Genomic DNA, 24,651 nt, shown 5'->3' with positions numbered 1-24,651 from the left:
CACCACAAGCTCTAGAATTACAGCTGATATCCTGCACAGCCCAGAGTTTAAACTGATAAGTGTGTGCTGTCATATTGTTAGAAAAACAACAGTGCAAATCACTATTGAATTCCCACCAAACTGTGTAAATACCAGTCACTTTAGCCCATGGATATTTCAGAATGTTTAATATACAGTAGTGCCTGTCAAATTTCTAGGTGTCAGACACTCAGTGATGAATTCTGTACCTCGACAGATGGATTATATTGATAAAAACATTATTTTTCCCCAGCTACACCGTCAATAGCATCTCTCACAGTGGAAGACACTGCATCCAGAACAGAAATTGAGTCTGCACCACTTCCCAACACTGAGGTTACCTCTACAGCTCAAGCTACCACAAGCACTGTAATAATAGCTGATGACCCTGCGCAGTGGCCAGCAGTCCTGACTGATAGTGTGCGCTGTCAAATTGTTAAAAAAGGACCAGTGCAAGTTACAAACATTGTATTCCCTCAAAATTCTGAGAATCCACCTCGAAGATTCACAAATGACAATTACATGAGAAGCATGAAAAATGGGGAGAAAATTCTTCGATCGTGGATGTTATATTCCATGAGCACAGACTCAGTGTTCTGTTTTGCCTGCACTGTTTTTGGGAAGCGTGACAATGCCTTAAGCAACTGTGGCTTCCGTACATGGAGGAACCTAGCTCATCATTTAAAAGAACACGAATATTCAAAGGGGCATTGTGACAATATGACAAACTGGCATGAGTTGCAGAGGAGACTGCAAACCAATACCACCATAGATCAAAGACAACAAGACTTGATGCAGATCGAGATTGAGCATTGGAAAGGTGTCATAAGGAGAGTGATTGCCATAATTTGTCACTTAGCAGAACGCAACCAGGCTTTAAGAGGGACCACAAGTGAGTTGTATGACCCACACAATGGGAATTTTCTGGCACAAGTTGAACTGATGGCACAGTTCGATTCAGTTATGACTGAACACATAAGAAGGATACAAAACCAAGAGACAAGAGTGCATTACTTGAGTGGAACTATTCAAAATGAAATAATTGCACTAATTGGAAACAAGATACTGGAAGAGATTGTGAGAAGAGTACACAGAGCAAAGTATTACTCTGTTATTATGGATTGCACTCCTGATGTCAGTCATAAGGAACAGCTTTCCATTGTTCTGAGAATTGTCAATTGCGAACCATCTGTGTCCATTGCAGAACATTTCTTTGGATTTTTAGATGTTGAAGACACAACTGGTAAGGGCCTGACTGAAGTCCTGCTTGACCACCTGCATAAACACAGCCTGAGTCTTTCTGACTGCCGTGGTCAGTCTTATGACAATGGCAGCAATATGATGGGCCATAAACAGGGTGTTCAGGCAAGAATTCTGCAATTGAACAGCAAAGCATTTTGCATTCCATGCAGCAGTCATACACTTAACCTGGTTGTGGCAGATGCTGCCAAGTCCTCAGTGCTGTCCATCTCCTTCTTTGGTGTGCTGCAAAGACTCTATAACTTATTCAGTTCCTCTGTGCAACGCTGGGCAGTTCTAAAGGAACATGTAACGCAGCTCACTTTAAAACCTTTGTCAACAACAAGATGGGAAGCTCGGATTGACTGCGTGAAGGTGGTGCGATACCAGTTACCAGAGATCCTGGATGCATTGTCTGCACTCCAGACTTTTGCTATAGAGAAGGGGGACTCAGAGACCATGTCCACTGCTAAAAGCTTACATGGTGAGTTGAAGACCTGGTCTTTTCTGCTTTGCACAATGACCTGGTACAATGTTTTGTACCAGATCAATCATGTCAGCAAGCTGCTACAAAGTCCAAATGTTTCCATGGAAACACTTAGATCAGAAACAGAAGGAGTAAAAGACTACCTTGAAGACTTCAGGGAAAATGGGATTGCTTCCTGTCAAACTGATGCAAAAGACATTGCAGAAAATCTGGATATGGAAATGACCCTTCCTGAGAAAAGGCAGCGTAAAAAGAAAAGACAGTCTCTATATGAAGGTACAGAGGACACTCAGTCTACTCCAGACGAGACTTTCAGAAGAGACTTCTTTCTGCCCATGGTTGACACAGCCCTCAGAAGCCTAAGTGACAGGTTTTCAAGATTGAAGGGTGTTTATGACCTTTATGACTTTCTGTTCTCAAAGGACAACATGATGCAGACAATAAAGAATGGAAAGCTTCATGAACGATGCAAAAAATTGGAACAAACCCTCCATGACATTGATGCTGATGACTTGGCACTTGAGATCAATTCATCTCTCTACACTTTTCCAGACCATGTAGCCACTTCCCCATTTGACATGCTTAATTACATATACAGTGAGAAGCTACTGGATTTGTACAGTAATTTAAGCATTGCTTTGCGTCTACTCCTGACTCTCCCTGTGTCAGTGGCCTCTGGTGAGAGGAGCTTTTCAGCTATGAAGCTGATAAAAAATTACATGAGGTCCACCATGGGCCAAGAAAGGCTCACAGGACTGGCACTTACGTCAATTGAGCGCGATGTTCGCCAGTCTTTGGACATGGAGGACATTGTCATCGCCTTTGCAGAAAAAAAGGCTCGCAAACAGCAGTTTTAGATAATTTGCAAGTTTGTGAGAACTGAAAAATGTTAGTGTGTGTGTGTTTTTGTGTATGTTGGATTTAGTTATTGTGCACTTTTTTAATGTATATTTGATTTTATGTTACAGTGGTGTTTTTTGCAAATGGTCAATTGTTGAAAATGTTAAAATGTTATGCACATTATATGCAACAGCAGTATTTGCACTGTAATTTTATTTTATTTATGCACTGTTTATGCAACAGCAGTTTATGCACTGTAAACCTTTTTTATTTATATAAAGTGTGGTTGAACTTAAACTTTATGGCTATGCTGTGGTTCCTGTAGGCTTTGCGTGTGTGCGGGCGGGGCGGGGGATTGGGGGGGCCTCCATGTCCATTTTGCTTGGGGCCCCCAAATTCCTTCAAACGGCCCTGCACGTGGAGTTGAGTGCATCCCTAAAGAGCGTCTGAGATGACTTGTTTAGAAATCGTCTCATACTTCAGCGCTCCAATCCAGTCGACCGGCCCATAAATCCATCCGCCGGTACCCCTGTAAATATTTGAAGGGAAAGTTTGTGCGTCCAGAGCAATCTGGAGGATCCCTGTGTGTCTTCATGTATGAAATGATTTGAACTCTTCTGGGGAAGTGAACACAATGGACAACAGCTTCCAGCGGTGCGCTCTGATACAGTTTACACAGAATACGAATAGAGATGTCTAGGTGTGTGAAAACTAAGTTCCATGATGTGTGTGTGTTCTGCTGTGTCAGTGAATGTGTGCGTGTGTCTCTGATGGCCTGTCACACAGTCTGGTGAGTGACTCTTAACATACACACCGAATTGTAGCCGTGATTGTGTATGAGACGGTTGAGCTGTGATACGTGTGCAACTGTTGGCGCAGGAAGCGGTGATCATATTTTATTTTACTTTCCAATTTTTTGCCAGACAGGACGGTGTAGAGAGACAGAAAACAACACTGATTTGTACAGAACAGTTGGCTGTTCATAACGGAGGGCTCAGGTTTTGATATAAGCACTTTGGTTTAGAATGCGTAAACATTGACCAGCCAAAATTGCCCATGACAAATGTTTAAATCAATACATTTGATGATCAACACTATTTGGGATTCGCCCATAAACTTGCCATATGGTTATTTAGAATGACAATTGATATACAACCACAAACTCAATCTCTATATACTTTCTAAAAGGTTTCTCATCCTTGTTTGTTTGAAAGAAAGTGCATTAAGTTCTGTAGCAATGCTTAGTAGTTTAAATTGTTTTAACGAAACAAACTTACACATGTTTTTAAAAACGTCATGTTGTTTATAAATCCCTGGCAAAATAAGAAAACAACCTTTAACTATATAACGTTGCAAACCACTCTTTTAAGATCATTGACATTTAATGATAAAGGCTGTTTTCCACAGCAGCACATAGATCACTTATTAAAGAAAAGCAAGGAACTGGCGTGTCCAAAACGTTCAGCTGTATCTCCAGGACACCACAGAAACATGTCTTATTCATGTCTTTCCCCGTTCAATATCAACATGACAAGAATATAGACTAAATGAAAAAAAACCTGCTTCAGCTTATACAAAAAAAACACGATGATCGTCGTGACAAATGGTTTCACAGAGACGCACGTTTATTAACAAACACTGAAAAACATGCTGATGGAATGTTGTTTAAAGTCTGAAACCATTTGTCAGAATTATAGCGTTTTGGGAAACATCAAACCGTACAATTCAATCTATCAAAGAGATTGAATTACGAAAAGCTCTACAAACACAAATATATATGTGAATATATTAATGAACTCCACTGCAGTGTTCTGCATAGATATTGTCTGAAAACTCCTGAATCAGCTCAGTGTAGCGAAGTCTTGCCATCTGGCCTCTGTCGCTCTCATTTTCTCCTGTCCTCTCCCTGCGGAGCGTCGGATATCGAAGCAGACTGCAACGGTATCCACCTGATACACTGCTGAGACTGCATTCACCTCCACCCTCTCTCTCTCTCTCTCTCTCTCTCTCTCTCTCTCTGACACCTCCATTAATATCAGCCCCGGACCAGAGCGCCGGCGGAGAGAAGACACCTGTTAAACAGTTTTTTTGTGTTAATAGTTTAGCATAACACAGGCACGAGAGGAATTTGAGTCGGCATGTAGTCAGAGCTGAGAACAGCTTGATGGTGGATGTTATTATGTGCTGATAGATGTTATGCATTTGAATGAGTGTGGGTGGCGTGGCTTATGAATTAGCTTTGGGTTTCTTTGTGACTTGAATCTAGTACATCTCTTAAATCTGTCAATATAAGCGTAAGCAAGCGTGCGTGTACTGTATGTTCTTGCTGACATCTTGAGAAGGCTGATCTTTTTAACAGAGCAATCTCATCTGCGTCTTGGATATTTCTCCTGAGAGTCAGAAATGTCAGAAATGTCTCTGTCAAGAGTTTCAGAAGACATGTCAACGATGTCTCAAACTGAGCTCAGATTCTTGTGGTTGTGGGTTCGAACCCAAAAATGGTTGATTCATTAAAGTCTATTGCTATATCTCCTCCGGGTTCAACTTGTGTGGAGTTGGCACCGATCGCTCACCCGTAGCAGATGATGTGTTGGAGAGATTGGATAAACCTCCTCCTGAACTCACTGTCTCCCCGCCATCGGATCAAATCTGTCACTCGGTCCTTCTCCACAGATACTGGCTGTGCTTCACCAACTCCTGCACTCAACAGCACAACTGCCTTTCAATGAACTGTTGTTTTCATAGTTTGAAAGAGCTTGGCGGGATTGTTGGTCTGTTGTCTCTCTCCCCTTTCTCCAAACCATAATGCATTGCAGGCCGTTTCTGGTGTGTCTGAAGATCTCTTTGCGTTTGGGGTGTGTGTGTGCATGCGTTAGGTGAGATGATAGCAGGGGAGCAGAAGTGCTTGGTGCCTGTCTCTGTTACAGAGGGATGACGGCAAAGAGCAGCTGGTGAGTCACTCTTACTTAATTCACTGCATAGTGTCTCTCACTGTGTGTGTGTATCTCACGCAAACCCCACATTTCACCTGATAACCAGAAGAAAACAATGAGATATATACAGTGCACACACTAAATTCATTTCAAACCTGTATGACTTCCTTTTGCAGAACACAAAAGACGATATTTTGAAGAAGGTTGATAACCGAACAACACTAACCCGTTGACTTCCATCGTATAAACACAAAACAATTCTCAAAATATCTTCTTTTGTGTTCCACTGAAGAAAGAGACACATACAGGTTTACAAACACACGAGAGTGAATAAATGATGGCAGCACATCTCTTAAAATACAGTGTATATTACAAAAATAGATGTTTTAGGTAATGTCTGGTATTGAAGAATGCTAGAATTGGTTGCTAGGACGTTGCTATGCAATTGCAAAAGTATTCAACGTGGATGATCATGCATTTCTAGGCAGTTGCTAGGGTGGTCTGAATACTAGGCAGGTGCCCGAGTCAAACGAGTCCATGGGCATTTTTCCATGATATTGAACGGATTTGGGAATAAAAATCAGCATATTTAAAATAGTCACAATGCAGTTTAGAGGGTTGGGAATCGAAAATCAACTCCAATTCTGGAATCAAGATTCAAAAGGTTAGGAATCAGTTATATAATTTATATACTTACATTATATACTTCTTTTCAGAAAAAGAAGATCTGCAGATATCTCAGTGAAGTCCTTGACGAAAATGTAATCTTTTACTATAGTAAACATAGTTTAACCATGGTATTAGTAGTAAAGCACAATAACCACACATTTATCATCATTTTATAATAGTTACTACAGTATAACCATATTTATAATTAAACGATGGTAATAGAAATCAGACCAAACATGATTGCTATGTGTATCAAGACACAAAACTGTGCTCATAAATGTATACATATATAAATGGCCATTTATGTTAATATCTAAATGTTTTCTTTGGATTTTAAGTGAGGTGTCCCAAGCAGAATGGGAATGTAATGGTTAGTGGACAGTTAAGGGTCCTTTAATAGGCTTTATTTCTTTACTATATTTAAATACATCATATTTGACATGTTGTCAGATTTGGTGAGTGTATCTGTGCATGTGTGTTCTCGTGTAAAATACGTTGACTTCGCATGCTTCACGTTCATTGCAGTATATTGTATCGCATTGTATTGTATGTTTGCCGCATTATTCCAGAGTCATAATTGCACAATGAATTGAACTTGGGGCAATGAACACAAATGGATTAACAGCAGCACTCAATGTCTCCGAGCTTTATAGCCGTTATAGACTTTTTACAAACAACTGTGAACAGAAACTGCAGGAATATAACGGCAGTGTTTAATCACACACAAACCTGTTCCCTTGATCGAACGTTTCACGGCTGCTTGAAACAGATGCTGAAAGACTTTTTTTTAAATCAACCTTGGGCTGTTTGGGAAGTCTGATGGTGTGTTGGTGAAGAGGGGGAAACCCAAGACCGGTCATTTACTGTAGTAAAACAGTACTTTTGGCCTCAGGTTACTAAAAAACGATCGATCGCAGGTGCTAACCAGTCAGATTAGGCTGGCGTCTTATTTTACCTCCTTTATGGACCAGAGATCTTTATTGATCTTGACCATCACAGACTCTTTATTTGAGTTATTTTTCTGAAATTAACTGTTTGTCCTAAACGTGAACTTTCCTCATTCTTTTTCGCTTTCATCGCGGACAGACAAATTTAATCGCATCGCACCTGTTCAGGACACAATGTCAGGTAACACGGCCGACTCAAGAAACAAGCTGTATTTACTGCTGGAGGAGAAAGAATGATTGTCAAGATTTTATGGCAAGTTATGAAATTGTGAGTAGGACTCGGTGTGTGTGTTTGTGTGCGGGAGGTTTCACAATAGCGAGATTAATGATGCAGTGAAGCACAGCACACACACACACACACACACACACACATGCACTGCAGTCCCTGTCACACACAAAATAAACACTAACAACGCCATGTAAACACATTCACAATGTGACGACTTTCTTCTACCCCCACACACCCACACACAATACTTTCCACATCATTTTCTCTCTCTGTCACTGTCTTAAAGTCATCCAGACCTTTGCATGCTTAAACATCAGTAGTGTATATGTCGGTAGGGAACATCACTATTACTGTGCCACAAGAAGTTGAACACTAACCTGAAATATTAAACGCTGCTGAGTAACTTATCTTGAAACATGTTCGCTACGGATATGAATGATAGATGTGCTGTAACTTTTTGAAAGTTTCACATGTTTTAAACAATTGTAATTGCAAAAACTCTTGAAAGGGCAGTTTTCAACCAGGTGTCTTTCTACCTACCCAGAACAAACATCTGTATGACAAGCAGTCTGGCTTCAAGACAGACCACTCCACTAAGACTGCACTGCTATTGGTCACAAAAACACTGCGGCTAGCCAAGGCGGGATCTAAATCGTTGGTCCTGATTCTGCCAGCAACCCTGTCATCTCAGGCTCCCCTCTCGGCTGGTTCAAATCCTACCTCTCCGGCAGATCCTTCAGGGTGTCATGGAGGGGCTCGCTGTCCCCTGGTCACCACATGATCCCTGGGGTCTCTCAGGAACCAGTGCTTGGACCGCTGCTGTTGTCCATCTACACGACATCCTTGGGACCCATCCTATGGGACACACCCAGATTTACATCTCGTTTCACCCAGACGATACCGCTGTAGCAGCTCGCATAACAGCCTGCCTAGAAGACATCTCAGCTAGGATGAAAGACCATCACCTCCAACTCCTGGCCAAGACAGAATTACTCTTGTCCGGCACACCCCACGGTGCACCCCAATCTCACCATCCAACTTGGCAATACCACGATCAATCCTTCTAAAACAGCCAGGAACCTCGGAGTCATATTTGATGAACAGCTGTCCACAATGATCACATTGCAAAGACAACGCGGTAATTCCGATATGCTTTATTCAATATTAGGAAGGTAAGACCCTATCTCACTGAGCATGCGGCACAACTCCTTGTCCAGGCCCTGGTAATCTTAAAGTTGGACTACTGCAATGCTCTACTTGCTGGTCTTCCTGCAAACGCTATCAAACGACATCAGCTGGTTCAAAACGTAGCAGCACGCCTCATCTTCCAACAGACCAAAAGGGCTCTTGTGACACCCCTTTTCATCTCTCTCCACTGGCTACCGGTTGAAGCCTGTATCAGAATCAAGTCACTGATGTTTGCCTACGGGACTATCACTTGATCTGGAACTCTCCGTTCTGCAAACCAGCGACGTCTTGTATTGTCTTCTCATAAGGGCAGTAAATCGCTTTCCCGCTCATTCTCCTTCACAACTCCTTCCTGGTGGAACATTCTTTCTAGCGCGGTCCGGTCAACCACATCTCTCACTCCTTCAGACAACTACTTAAAACCCATTTCTTCTGTGAATACCGTGAGAAAAAAGATGTACACTAACCCTCTCTCTTTCTCTCGACAGGTAGTGGTCTAGCTTTTGTTAAAATTATTATATTAGCACCTATTGTATAATTGCTACTGTTGCGTAATATATAAAAAGGAAGGACTTCATACATTAAAACAATCAGCAAAGACATTAAGGGCTGGCAACCTAGCAACCACCCCCAGCATCCTAGCATCATCATCAATATTGCACAGTCAGGCAAAATCTTTTCTGGCTCGGCTGCAGTTATTATTTTACACGCGTACACACAACTCTTGACATATCTGCTATCAAACACAGTCCTGCATGCTGCAGCCTATTAGTGGTTAGCACAGTATCACTGCCAGAGGGTCTCTCTCCATCTCGTCGCCTGTGGGCAGTAAAGCTGAGGAGGGCAGAAGTGGGCGCTCTCAGACTCTCTCAGGCTGCTGTGGTGTAGTGTCAAGCTCTGCCTTCACTTAATTGTTTCCCTCAGCAGCCGTAATTGCATTCGCTCTCATACCTGTAATGACTGCGCATCTGTCACCGAGGCCACAGTGCCATCTGCTGACAGTTTGAGTCATGAACCTTCCCAAAATCAACCAGCCGCTTTACTGGTAACAAAAGTTAGACCACAGTCATGACAAATAGCCCATTTTCGTCTGAAGATAGCAAAGCCGTAGCTTCGCTTCAAAACAATTTTTTAAAATGCTGACCGAACGCTTTGAGTCTGGTACCGTTTGTCAGAATTATAAATGCCATTTTTGGGTAATGCCGGACTGTATAATTCAATCAGTCGGTGAGGTATTGAATTATGTACGGAGAAACTGGGTCTGAGCTCTAGATCAGAGTTTGAATTGGACGGATGCATTGCAGGCTCAGCAGGGCTTTGGGTCAGCGCCCATCCAATCCTGTATCCCATAATCCTTGCTGAGAATCCCACAGGAAAGGCTTTGCAGCTGATTGGCACATAGGCCTTAGATTACAAGTCATCTAGTTGATCAAATTTTGTAGTCGTGTAGCTATTGGTTCGTTGAATTTAGTTTTGCTTAAAGGGACAGTTCGAACAAAAATATTCCTTCATCATTTATTCACTCTCATGTGAATGTACATCTGGGATTTGACACTTTCTTCAGTGGAACACAAAAGAAGATATTTTGAGAAATGGTTTTGTGTTCATCCAATAAAAGTCAATTTTTGGTTATCAAATGATCTTCTTTTGTGTTCGGCAGAAGAAAGAGAGTCATACACTACAAGATCTCACTTGGAGGACTTTAGAGTTCCATTAATTCCAAACAGTGGCTTTAGATTTCTTTAAATATTTATGGCGCTCTTGACTCTTGCACTGGATCAGTTTCTTAATCCTGTGGTTTAGAGGTGTGAAGACGGGAGACTCCTAATATGTCGCTGTTTAAACTCACCACTTCAATTGGCCCGGCGGAGCAAACAAAGGCGTCCGGGTGGGTTTGATGGTCGCGGTCTCAGGTCACACTGCTGGGAAACTTCATTTGTGTAATTGGCTGGTAAAATGAGCTGTTCAGAGGCAAAGTTTAATGACATCACTTCACTGAGTCTCTCCCCATCCATCTCTTTCAATCTTCTCTATTCTTCAGACTTCCTTTAATTTCACCCAACTCTCACTATGAGACTACGGTGGCATGTTTTTGTTGTTTATGACACTTTTATGAAATATAAGGCTTCCCGGAGAGAGATGTATGATTCATATAACCGTTCTTTTTTTATCTATGCTATTGTAATATGCTGCCCTTTTCATTTTCAATTGTTTTTGTTTTCTTTTTATTACTCTTCTTTCAAACATGATGAATTTTTTACCATTCGCCGCAGCAGTGATGAATTGTTGGTGGGTTGCAGCTTCTGAAATCTTGAGTGGATAGGAATTGTGTTTTGGAGAGAATTCTTCAGTGTAGTTTGGTATATCGGTCTCGCTCACCGTTCACTAAACTCGTACTGTTTTGGCCAAAGCCTGGATTCTTTCGATTCTTTTCTTTAGCACATCGATGTTTATGCTATTTAATCTCAATCAAACCCACGTTGTGTCAGACAATGCTGAGTAATCTCAAATAAACTGGGGTCAACCCAACACTGAATACCTGAGATATGCTTTATTTATATACTCATGACCGGCCTTTCGACTGCTGAATGTGATCTATTTCATTGTTGATCGTTGTCAGGTCTGTGGTTGTCTCATCATAACCGTACAGAAGTGAATAAGAGAGAAAAATGATCTACACCGGCTGATACATCTTGAGCGAGACAGTATTTCTTCTAAGTGCTGTCTCTGTCTTCAGGGTACCGGCGAGTGTATCATCCTCCATCGTCTGTCTGAATCCAGCCTGCAGACCTGATGATAGCAGCTTTCTGTACAGCTGCCAACACGCTCTCCCCGTCCCGTCTCACATTCAGCCCTCGATTCTAGCGCTGTAATTGAGATCATCCTCTCTTTTTTACCTTTTTAAAGAGTCCTGCAGTCAGACATGATGATACTATTAGAAGATTAAATTGCTGCCTTGGAAAAGCGTGAGATTGTTGAGGGTCTCCCTCTCCCTGGGTTTGAAAATCAAACTTGACTTACTGGCGCCATCATGAGACCAAATCAGATAATACATCAATATACAAAACATTCGAAATATTAATATCATGTGACCTGACTATAGATAATCCGCATTAAGCTTTACTTCGCTTAGTCGCTTTGGATGAAAGCGTCTGCTAAATGACTAAATGTAAATGTACTACAATTTGCAGATGATTCTATCCGCGGACCTCCAATTTAAATGATTCTGGAGGATTTATTGTTTGACAGACATCATCTCTGATGATTGATCGCACATCATCAAGACCAGTGGTTCTCAAACTGGGGGCCCCAAGATGGATCGAGGGGGGCCACAGATTTTGTGCCATTTTATGATTTATATCAATATGTCATACATTTTATGCAATCAAACCCCCAACCAAAAGAATTGGTGTTCTAGCATTGCATAACTGAATACGTTTTTAGTTTAACTAAAATTCTAAGTTTACGATTACAAGTCTTTATTTGATGGGCAGCAAAGGGATACACCCTACACAAAGCGGGGCTTACAACGAAAAAGTTTGAGAAACACTGATCTAGACAATCCCAGGAATCGTTTTCTTTATTACAATCTCTGTTAAGACCCATTCTTTCTTTATCTTTTAATTCAGTTTTAGGGTGTAGCCTACAGTTTTCGGATGTCCACTGGCCGTCGGTATTGATGTTTTGTTTTTATAAAACTTGTAAAGCACTTTGGTTTCGACTTCCCTTTGTAAACGTGCTTTGTAAATAAATAAACAAACTAAACTAAAACAATCAACCACAGTTTGTTTGTTTTTCTGCATTGTTTAGAAGTCGGATACTCCAAAACGTACACAAAAATGTGTCTAGACTCGTATTGACATTTGTCTAATGGTAAGAAGTCTTGATTACTTTGCTTTACATGTTGATCATATCGTCTCTGACTGTCACAGTGGGCGGTTTATTTTCAGAATAAGCGTTCTTTATGGTTGGATATGATGAAGGTGGATAGTAATGTCTTGATATCTTTCCCTGCACATTTACATTTAGTCATTTAGCAGACGCTTTTGTCCAAAGAGACTTACAAATGAGAGTCCGGATGATTTTAACCTCTCTCTCTATTCTTTTTAAACCTGTGCCGTGCCATTAATGGGTTTATTTCAAATATTCATTGCCAATTGCCAGTATTTGTGATTTGTGAAGGTATATTATTATTATTATGATGAATTTCAGTCTCTGTAACTTGTGTATCCCTATATGAAAGCGGCAGATCTCATGATGCTGGTCTGCATGCAGAGCTTTGATGAAGGCTGTATTTCAATGCTTGTGAAGCAGGAGATTTTGGCTTAAGTTGAATCAGCTGCCTGATTCAAGAACAATAGCTCTTTATTTCTTGACATCCAGTACTGAGTTGTGGGCTGTGCTCCAAATGGCTTTTGGAACAGAGTGTGTGTAAGAGACAGAGACTTTTTTTGCCAATGTGTGCAAGTGTGTCAAATGTTAAAGGATTTGCCCTTGAGGAAGCAGAGAGGAGCACCAGCAGGCAACTGTTTTAATGTGAAATTGTGTGCGTGTCAAACGCAGAAAGGTTTCAGCACGAGCTTTCAGAAAGTCCGACGGATAGATTCTGACATACCTGCACATGCTGACTGAGTTGTCTCGCTGCTGAAAGGAGACACAAAACCAATATATTAAGGGCTACTTGTAGTTTTCTGTATACAAATATATTTATATAATACAAATATCTGACTTTCTTTACATAAGAACCACAAAACTGGGTTCTGTCACCACATGACCACCCTAGCAACATCGGCAACTATTTGTGCTTACGAACAATTGAAATGAAAATATCATTGAGTTACTTGAGTCTTTGTGTATGTGTTGCTCAGATGTGTCTCTCTGTAGTGGTCAGATTCATCCAGACTGATCTAAGAGCCCATTACTGACCGCCCTCTTCCATTCTCTCACAGCTAAGCGCTGTTATTACGCCGCTCTCGTACGGTGATTCTGTCTTGGTGTGCGTGGAGAATTAAGTGGCTTTTACTCAAACTCAACACCAGTGCGCTTGTGACATCACGATGGTCATTTTCTTCCTGTCTGTCTCGGATCAATATAATATTTGTTCTTTCTTCAAATCAAAAAAGAATATATTTGCAGTAAGGGTCATACACTGCAGAATCTGCGACATCATAGTTATTTTGTACCTACTAAGCTGAATAAGCTATACTTTACATATACTATATATTAAGAAAGCGAGTAATCGTTTATATATTTCATATAGTGACCTAATCCACAAATGAATAATGAATAATCTTTTTGCTTAGATGTTTTATGATGGACTGCGGATTTGTATGGATGGATGGAGTTGGTAATAGCCCCGTATGTGTGTGTGTGATGGGCGGTAAGATATCTCTCCTCCTCCTCCTCTTTAGAGTTGCAGAGGTTCATTCATCTCATTCTCATGTGGACAGCGGGGTGATGGATGACGGTAATGTGCTGTTGCTGGGGTATTCCAGTTCCTCTCTCTTAAAGACACACATCACTTCACCTGTATGCTGTGTTGAGTGGGATTCGACATGCAGTCCTGTCTGGCCTTCTGAAAGTGGATGTCTGTCTGTATGTCTGTACGGCATAATTAAGTCCTCCTGCAGATCTACTTTTAGCCGCCAGGTGGAGTCATAGACTGTTCCAACATGTGCTCTCAGTTGCTTAGTGATAAGAACATCTGTGTTCATCATGCTTTTATGCGAGCGTCTGTCATGTCCTTAGATGTGGATGGCTAAATCAGCATCATTAAAACAGATGCCATGTTTCTAATCATAATTTTGTCTTTGGGGAGAAAGTTTAAATTGATCATTTTTTGTAAGAATTAAGGTAAATATTTATTTATTTTGCTCATTTATGACATTCTTTCAGAGAATCAATTGAAAACATTATTTATAACATGCATCAGTTCTGAATAGATAAACATTCTTACAAAAACAATTCAAAGTCAATCTTTAGTTTTTGACCTTGCTGCTCTTCCCGTTTTTAGTGTTTTGAACCCCATGCTTACATTTGGCATCAGTATAACAAGCTGCAATAGGTTGTGCCAACTCCAGTAGCTTATTTCTGCACCTGGCATCCCTGTTTTACACTTTAGTATTCTGCCAGGCTCAGCTAACCCGCAGGATTTAGAGGCGAACCTTTGGACTCAGCCGAACATATAGAAACAAATCTCTGAACATAATTGGTGATGTTTTGAGAGGCAATAAAAGGTTGTTGGCTGTGCATCAGCAAATATCTGAGCCCAAGTTTCTGTCCAGCAGGAAACAAACCTTTGAGCGAGTCAGATCTTGCCCTTCCGTTCCGTTCTGTTGTGTCATTGCCATGGGGGAAGAAAACATGTTCAACATACAAAAACACTAAAGAGCATTCGGAAGTGACTGTCTTTTAGATATTCACGTTCTGTTGTTTTACCCATTACAGTATATACATTGTTGAATTATTTATAAGACACTGAAATATTATATACAATACAGTGGTCTGAGACTTCATGTGTGAATGCTTTGCTCATTTTCAATGTAACTTTTTTTTACAAATTATGCAGTAAAAAGATTGAATGATACCATGAATTTAATTCATATTTATTTCAAATGTTAGTATCTCCAGGTCTATGTTGCACAATATGCCTTCTTCCTATCATCTCATCTTGGTTTCAAATTCAAAATAAAATCCAAAATATGAATGCTGTTTCTGACTTTTGGGCCCCTATGTATAAGGTGTTTTGCCCTGTCAGAAATAGAAAATGAATAGTCTAGAAATAGAAAAATATTTTAATCTATGTGAATGCAAAAATGTTAATCTCTTTGGATAAGTACATAAATGTAAATGTAACTATAAGACCTGCTTTATTTGAGCTGTATTTATGGTTGAAGGTTGTGTCTTGTACTATCACCGCAGTGCAAATAATGTACCATTCCTTCATCCCACAGGTTATAATCTGACTCGCACAACCCCGAGACTGATGGGATTATGTTGCTGTTGACATGCGTAATTACGCACAAATGTAAATGCTTTACGCACGAGCGGGGCGTGGTCGCCTCCAGTTGCGGTGGTCCAGGGGGCTGATGCTGATGGATCCGGCTTGACAGAACAGGGTTATCTGTCAGGGGAGAGTCCGTCCATTTTCTGCAGCCTCTCCTCACAAACAGGAGCGCAGGGCGCAGCAGCTCCCCGCCCGCGTCGCAAGAGCGCGTCCGCCTCACTCCGCGTCTCCACATTTGCGATAACGGCAGAGTCGCAGGAGGCGCTCCGATAATCCAGGACGAATCCAGGTTGCCGCGCCCAAAACACGAGATGCGACCGAATCTCTCTGCTGGACTGGACGCGATGCGCTTCGTAAACAGGACCGCAACGGAGAGTGAAACCAGCGCGTGTGGAGGGAATACCGCCTTACTTTGCTAAAAGAAGATTTTTGTTGCATTTGCAGCATGACACCGGAGCTGATTTTGCATCAGTAATCATTCAAGTGTGAACTTTTTCCTCCGACAACGCGCGTCTGGGAAAATGTGTTTTCTTTGCAATGCATAAAACCGAAGTGACTTCTTTAAACCCCCTGGCACATTGACTCATTGAAGATGCAAGTGCTTCTTTTAAGAACGATATTTTTCATTGCTGGATGTCCATATGTCATACTGCATGAAAGAAATGACAGTACACACACCAAAGAAACCAGGGACGTTACTCTTAGGAGTTCTTATGCGAGTGCCAGGCATCCTGCAAAGCATCAAGCCACAGGTACACCTGCCTTTGACATCAAAGAGACTTCAGAAAACAACCGTAAGTTTGCTTCGCATCTCCGGCTGGTTTTAGACAGCAGGAGTAAGCGGTATGGATACAGTCATCTCGTGTCAAACAGGACGCGCAAGGTCCAGCAGGGTGGCACAAACCCACGCAAGCGCCTGCGGCAACATAAAAAGGAGTTGGACGGTGAAATGCCCGCTGCCATGGGAACGGCAGGTGGACACAATAACTCAAAGCGGTATTCGTTGAGAGGAGAACACAGGAGAAACAGCAGGCGCAAAAGGGGCACAAAAGAACACCACAAGAAAGCGTTTAAAAGTGTGAAAAGGGGCCTGAAGAAAAGCGCCATCCCTCTGACACCGCCCCAAACTTATTATAATGCCTTGGCATCTTCTTTAACCCTTTGGGAACCGATGCCCAAACCTCTAGCCCTCACCGCCACCGAATTTCCTTTCGATCTCACCCGGTACACTGAATTCCACACCAAACAGGTAGACGACCCGTGGGACGCCACGCCGATGACCCCTCCGTATGCAGAGGACGAGGAAAGTGAATTGTTCCCCAACCCTTTCTACCCCGTTACCAGTGAGACGTACGGAGCGTATGCCATCACAATCGTCTCGGCTCTTATTTTTGCAGTGGGAGTAACCGGGAACATAGCAATAATGTGTGTGGTGTGCCATAATTATTACATGAGGAGCATCTCCAATGCTCTTCTAGCCAACCTGGCCATCTGGGACTTTGCACTGATTTTGTCTTGCCTCCCTCTCGTGGTGTTTCACGAACTGACTAAGACCTGGCTGCTGGGCCAGTTCACCTGTAAAGTCGTGCCGTATATTGAGGTAATTGACATCACATGCAAGCTTTACTTTTCCTTAGTGGTTATACGGAGAGTTAGACGTGTTTTTAAATGACTAATCTTTGTATTAAAGTCACGCATGTGCGATTTTGCCTTTTCAACATGATTGAAACCGCTGCATAGCAACACCTTGGCCACCACCCCTAGCATCACGGTGGTGAGTTTTGCATGGCCAACCATCAATGACATTTAAAAAGGCAGCCCAAGGTCATAACCCACATTTTGGTATGACCCAGTAATGATTTTTCAAACAGACAGTGTTTCAGTGTGGATGTGCAGGTGTGTTTTGAGTGTAACGCAGGAGGCTGTGGGAACACTGAGCCGCCACATGTGTTGAATGCAAAAGATCAGCCGCCCTGCCCTCGGGACACCTGCGCGACCGTCTGCGCTGACCTCTGTCCCACTTCTGTCACATCACTGTATGGCGCAACCATCCCTGATTATTTCCCATGAAATCTGTAGACACCGAGCCATAATGTCCTCACCACACCCAAACCCAGCTGGGATTGCTTTCACTCTCGCTAAAACACACAGACGCTTTCTCTTATCTGCTCTGTTTCACAAATCAGCACATTTCCTTCCCATATTCTCATTACTGTAAAACTGTAAATGGGATTTTCTTTTCAACCTGAAATGCGCATACATTACAGGCAATATCTACAAGATACATACATGCATTGCAATATAACACATCTTTATTTTTGTTACAGCAGTGAGTTAAAGGTGGATTTGTAAATAAGTGAATCAATGTCACAATGTCACAAATCATGATGATCTTAAAATGGCTTCATCGTTTCCATGTAGCGAGATATCATTTCTCTTTAGACGTGGAGGTGAAATATGACAGTCTTAACAGGTTTTGTGAGATTGATCTTCATGTTCCCACATGAAAAAATACCGTGGTATACTTTCTAATTTACTATGGTATACATTAACAACTCCTATTATTTACTTCAGTGTACTAAAGTTTACTATGGTAAATACTTGGGTAGCCTATACCACAGTATTTACTACAGCTTTGCGACATTATAGTAATACTGCAGAATGATAGAGTATACATTTACAAAGTTGTACTATAATATACTTCAGTGTAGTATAGTACATATTAAAGTACACTGAAGTATTTATAGCTTCACTTTATTGTAGTTAATACTACAGAATGCTATAGTATACATGTACATTATCAAAGTGATAATATAATATACTACAGTGTACTATAGTAAACACCTATGTGTAATACAGTATTAACTTCAGCTTTGCTTCATAATATTGCAGAATGCTTTAGTATACATTAACCAAGTGTACTAAAGGTTACTATAGTAAACACTTATGTAACCTACAGTATTTACTACAGCTTTCTTCATTATACTGCAGATTGCTTTACTATACATTAAGTTTACTACGGTATGTTTCATGTTGTACGGCTGGAGAGAGGCCGATTCTGTAGTATGCGAGCGAGCGAGTATCATGCTTCCTTTGTGAATGTGTGTTATGGGGGGTTTGGAGGGAGACCTGGATGAATGTGGCCTCCCGGTGGCACACAGTTAACGTGCTGCGATTGCACGGGATGGTCAAAATGAGCCGAGAGGCCCAGGCTCACAATGGTGAGGTTGAATAGAAACAAGCCACTTTGCATGCGTGCTCGTGTCACGGATGTGTGTGCGCGCTTCCCTCCGGCTGCAGTGAGGCTTCTGAATGCCGAATAAGAGGAGTGTAGTCAGTCTTGGGGCAAATTGTGAGAGAATGTTCTGCGGGGAGAAAACGCCTCGGGCTTCATTACTCACCACACACACGCGCATGCCCGCATTGACTAGAAACAGCATAGATGAGAAAACATGCGGCACGATAGCTTATGTGCCTCTAAAGCTTTAATTCTCTCTTCCTCAACACAAGGGTGGAGAAATCTGTTTTGTTCCTCCTCCACAGATGAGTTCAGATGTCAGTTGTGTTTCTGAATCAGGGTTCTGACACTCGCTGTGGTAGGTCATGCAGATCTGAGGCTGCTGTGTTCATGCAGTGTTTTAACTATTCCAGGGGTGGACTTGTGTTTTGACCGGTCTTTAACTTTTCAGACATTACACCAGTCACAACACACAGATTTGCAGGAAGGCAGACTCTCATTTCTCTGTTGGACACATCATGCCGGCGAGCAGACGCTGTATGGAGGCGGATCTGACGGCTCGGCTTCCATACAGAACAAATATAATTCCAGTTCATTTCATATTTGTCGATTATTGAAAATGTCATCTGCAGTTTCGTTGTGGCTCAAAGAAAGTCAAGATCATGTCATTCCAAACCTGTATGGCTTTCTTTCTTCACAACAGAAGATATTTGAAACAACGCTGATAACCAAACAACACTGAACCTCATTGACTTCCGTTGTATGAACACATAACCACTAAGACATTTCTCAAAATATTATTTTGTGTTCCAACACATTTATTGTCTGGGTGAACTGTCTCTTTAATAACTTAAGAATCATGTTAAAGCTGACTGATGGTTCATCATAGATAAAGTTATTATTGTAATAGTCTGTAGCTCGCTCTCGTTCTCATTTGTCAATATGTGAGAGTTATTGCCCTCCCTGCTGGCGGTAGCCCAATGGCCTGAAGTCAAGCGGTCTGAAAGCATCTGTTAAAACAAGATTAATAACCAGCACCTCCATCCTTCACAGGAGAGTCTTAATCAAAGAATTAATGAGATGTAAGTAAAGACCAACAAAGCCTGTGAGATCCTCACCTGCTGCTTAGAAACCTCTTGACATGCCTCCAAAACACCCGCGAGTGCCAGGACGGACGCAGTCAGCCGTGAGGTTAAGTGTGCTTCAAACCACATGATCATTGGTTGATTATTATGCAGACAGTGGTCTCGGCTTTATGTGCGTGTTGGTTTGTTTGTCGCAGGTAAAGGTTGTCATAACATTCTTTCTTCCGTGCCTTAAATATTTAACAGCGTCTAATGTCCCACTAAAAAAGGGATAAAGTACGTGTATAGTGTTGATATTTTAATAATTATTGTTTGCATTAACTTTATTTATATAAAAGGTCAGTTTTAATGTTTTAATTGTCTAATGGAGGAGAATGGATACGATTCACACCTATAAAAGGTCATTTTGTGCCATTACAGAGTCTTAATGGACGCAGTGGTCCGTGATGGATTCTGAACAGCGTTTATTGTTTAAATGATCAAACCGTTCCGCATTCACAGATGAAAGATGTAGGCCGGTTTTGGTTGGGGAACAGTAGCGAGCGTGGTTTCTCTAATTGTCTCCTCCTTGATGCTGATGTGCTTCATTGCTCTGTAATTATGCTAATGAAGACAAAATCTAAGTTGCCTCTTTCATTTGGGTTTGTGTCATCCGCTGAGATGGAGCTGCTAGAATGTGGCCAAGAATCTGTCCTGTTGTCTTTCTCTCATTATACTCAAATCTTGTGTTAGTTCTCTATTATATCAACCAATTCAACGTGACAGTAGCCGTGATGAACATTTCATTTCACGATGGGATGCGTGTGTTTGGAGAGTTTTGGGCTCTGCGTGTAGGTGTGGAATTAATTGTTTGGTCTGCAGGAGTTTGACTTTTGTCATAAAACACAGCAGATTAGATTAGAGACGTGTGCAAACCCGATAATATGCATCGGACGATTATATGGTAAAAGTTTTCAGCTGTACAGATGGATGCAGGTTTTCGTTCTGAACCAGTTGTTTTCTTTCATTGGTTTTGACAGTGTACACACGTAACGCTAAACAGTGACATGTTCTGACATACAACAGCTGTTTTCTGTTCACTAAAGAAATGCTGGGTTGTTTCAACCCATAGTTGTGTAGAATAGGGACAAACCGTTGGGTTAAATGAACCCAACCAGGGCTGAAACAACCCAGCATTGTTTCGGGCGATTCGTAACTGTTTTATGAAATGTCTAATTAGAATATATTTGTATGTTTTTTCATATAATCTGCTTTCAGTCACGAGGTTTGGCTTCATTTGCGCTTTTTTTCTAGTAACTGTATGTTTTTGTACCATTCACAAGGTACAAATTCATCTGAATCGTCACTTCCTAAAATAATTACTAGAGAAGCAACGACTCCAAATTTCTCCACCGATACCAATAGCCATGATATCTGCTGATACCGATAGTTTGGTGGTTATATTAACTAGCATTATCTAAAGATTAAATTTATATTTATTAACTTCTGAATGTTATTCATTTATATAACGACTATTAATATAGTACATCAAATTGGTGTCGAAGAGAAGCCGAATGTGTCAAAATCTACGACACCGATTATTGGGCGATATATCTGTGCATCTCTTATAGTTACATTTTCCTGTAATAAAAGTATACTGTTCTGTAGAAATATTGTTATCAATACTTTTTTATATTTTTTTTATCCTTTTTGTAACACAAATGTTTGGTTTTTGTTTCCAGGTGGCATCCTTGGGTGTAACCACCTTCACCCTCTGCGCGCTCTGCATCGATCGATTCCGTGCCGCCACCAACGTCCAGATGTACTACGAGATGATCGAGAACTGCACCTCCACCGCCGCCAAGCTAGGCGTCATCTGGATCGGTGCCTTACTCCTGGCCCTGCCAGAGCTGCTGATCCGCCAACTGGTATCCGAAAACGGTGACGGCACGGCAGATGATCCTGCTTCGGAACGCTGCTTGATCCGCATCTCCACGACCCTCCCCGACACTCTGTATGTGTTGGGCCTGACCTACGAGGGCGCCCGTCTGTGGTGGTGCTTCGGCTGCTATTTCTGCCTGCCCACGCTCTTCACCATCGGCAGCTCGGTGGCTACCGCCCGCAGGATCCGGCGCGCCGAGCGCGGCTGCGCCAGAGGCAACAAGAAGCAGATCCGACTCGAAAGCCAAATGAACTGCACCGTCGTGGCGCTCGCCATCGTGTATGGAGCGTGCGTCGTTCCGGAGAACATCTGCAACATGGTGTCTGCGTACATGGCAGCCGGGGTGCCGCAGAGCACCATGGCAGTGTTGCATTTGCTCAGCCAGCTGCTGCTGTTCCTGCGGGCGGCCGTCACGCCCGTCTTGCTGCTCTGCTTGTGCCGACCCTTTGGCCGCGCCTTCCTGGAGTGCTGCTGCTGCTGTTGCGCAGACACGTGCGGGCTAGCGGTGCAGTCTTCGGCCACAGCCAGCGACGACAACGAACACGAGTGCACCACGGAACTGGAGCTGTCGCCGTTCAGCACCATACGCCGAGAGATGTCCAACTACACGGCGACTGGATCTCACTGCTGAACCACATCGTGTACTGTGCAAGCACTGCTTTGGTCTTGTGTAAATACCACAACCGATATGTTGCTCTTAAAGAAAGTCATGTAGACTGAAAATCATGTAATTACATTTTTAATCGCCTATAAAATATACGTATATACACACTGATGTAGTGATGGCGTTCGAGTTGACGTTTGTTTTGCACTTTAGCTTTCTCTCGACTCTTGTGACTTCACGGAGGCCTACACACGAGATGTGCCGATGGGGTTGTGAAGGCTGTTTAAAAACCAAGAGATGTCTGTCTGATGCACATGTACATAGAGCTAAATAACGCAAGATCACGTCCTGTATGAATGGCCCCTTTCTGTCGCACGGTGTCTTTCTGCATTTATGGACCGTAACATTTCTCTGATGTTTCTGTGTTGCGTGCCGTGATTTTCACTCGATGAACTTTGATTCTCGTGAATCGTTCTTGAAGTCTGTAGAGCAGATGTGTCGCATCTGTACAGTATGTGTCTTAAACCTGCCCACACGATGCTTAACACTTTCTAACCGTTTTTATATAACCACAACAAAATGTCTCTTAAATAAACAGATCTTGTTTCCCAGAGAATGGCAAACTGACATATTAAAACACAAATGTGCTTTCTTTCATTGTTTTTATTGAAACCACACACAGTGTTTAAGAAAGAAAGATTTCCAATGTTTTTTCAGCAGTCTTTGCATTATTCACAAGCGGCGATAACGTGTGTTCCTGATGTGTCTGAGAAACTGTTTATCCACATAAAGGCTTTAGCTGTCAGGTTGCTCATTGAACAAGTCCAGATGAGATCGACTGGAGGCTTATGGAGGTGCTCTTTTATATTTCAAACACATCTGCTGCATTTGAGGTGTCAGACACCGTCTGCTATTTTTTGGGACGCTTTGTGGGAAGATGCTGTAGGACTTGTGACGGATAGGAACTTTTCCACCAGCGATCTCTAAATGAACACATTTTGTGGGGATTGTCACGCATTCGATTTTTCGCAGACGAACACAAAGATTGTCAAATACTGCTTTTCCATCTCAATCTAGGCTGCAGAAAGAAGATTTCAGGAAGCTTAGAATGTGCCCAGGTCGCGGTACGGACCAAAAATTCACAGAATGAAGTCTGTTTTCAGAAGCTAAACATTTGACATTGTGGCATCATTTTTATAACAAGACCAAACCCCAAGATTACGTTCATTCGATTCGCCTGATGTTGCATTTATTTCGTACGTTCCTGCTTTTCTTAAAATCGTATTTGACTTTCATTACTGAGATACCATCTTAAAGTAAACATGACTTATACTTAAATACTAACCTAAAAAGCCCTACACGTAACTGTCACCGGTGCCTAACCAAAATCTTACCAAAATGAATTTGGCGCCTCGTAAAAGTTATAAAATGCTATAAAATTGTACTGAAATGTAGGACATTATCCGACACATAAACTGAATTTCTATATAAAAGGAGCAGTTTATTTGACTTTTTCTTTTAAAGTAAAATATGTCCAGGGTATTTTCTGGACGGGTATGTCTTGAGATTGGCTTTGTCCTGTGTCAGACTCATTTTCTTTAGATGAACTGGTGCTTTATTGTCACGCCTCATCCGTGTTCGTGATGGATGTGCAGAATTTCAGGAGTAATTGTTCAGGAACACTATAGGGTGCCCGTCATTACCGAGACTCGCTCGGTCGTCCCGCAGCAGTCATTGGCTATTGTGCAAATCCATTAACTGTGAACCCTGGTCTCTCTTTTCAGATTCCTCCTGTAATAGAAGCCGCAGAACAGTGTGTTGCGCAGTAAGAGAAAACTCCACAGCTGCTGTATATATCCAGGGCTCCTCGTGGCTTTATTCCAACCCAATTCGAGCAGAAACAGGTGTGTTTTGTCTTTTTTAATGAGGTTAGTTTTGAGAAGTAGCCGGAAATAACTGACTTGCCCGCAGACCTTGTTAAGTTGGTGGGGATGTGTGCTGGTGGAGAGGAGGTGAGTCCTCGCTGTAGTGTTCAGAGGTTTGATTGGGATGAGTGCACAGATAGTTATTCAGCCGGAAACACAGCTATTCTCTTCCCATCACTGTCAAGACCCCACGTACGGTATCTCAGACAGAATCACAAACACTAGACCTCTCTACAAGTGCAGAAATACAGCATTTTCATTGGGGTAACCGTTGCGCACATTGCAGGTTTAAGTTCAAATAAAGCGTTGTGTTAAAACTATT

At 42.0% G+C, this 24,651-nt stretch overlaps 1 protein-coding gene across 1 annotated transcript; it reads left to right on the top strand.

Moving 5' to 3' along the window:
• Nucleotides 1-15,609: 15,609 nt before the first annotated feature.
• On the top strand, nt 15,610-23,056 carry gpr37b (G protein-coupled receptor 37b). Its single transcript, XM_079454761.1, has 2 exons — nt 15,610-17,156; nt 21,601-23,056. Exons 1-2 carry the CDS (start codon nt 16,149-16,151, stop codon nt 22,429-22,431), a joined length of 1,839 nt encoding a protein of 612 aa, XP_079310887.1. The 5' UTR covers nt 15,610-16,148; the 3' UTR covers nt 22,432-23,056.
• The last annotated feature ends 1,595 nt before the right edge of the window (nt 23,057-24,651 follow it).

The sequence above is a fragment of the Barbatula barbatula genome, assembly GCF_947034865.1.
Source record: "Barbatula barbatula genome assembly, chromosome: 4".
Lineage (NCBI taxonomy): Eukaryota > Metazoa > Chordata > Actinopteri > Cypriniformes > Nemacheilidae > Barbatula > Barbatula barbatula.
Note: the sequence above shows the minus strand (reverse complement) of the source record. Positions and strands in the feature narration are given on the sequence as shown.

Excerpts from the sequence above, each read along its gene's own strand:
- gpr37b (XM_079454761.1), top strand. The coding sequence starts at position 16,149 with ATGCAAGTGCTTCTTTTAAGAACGATATTTTTCATTGCTGGATGTCCA. Across the intron at positions 17,157-21,600 it reads AAGTCGTGCCGTATATTGAG|GTGGCATCCTTGGGTGTAAC; the intron begins GTAATTGACATC and ends TTTTGTTTCCAG.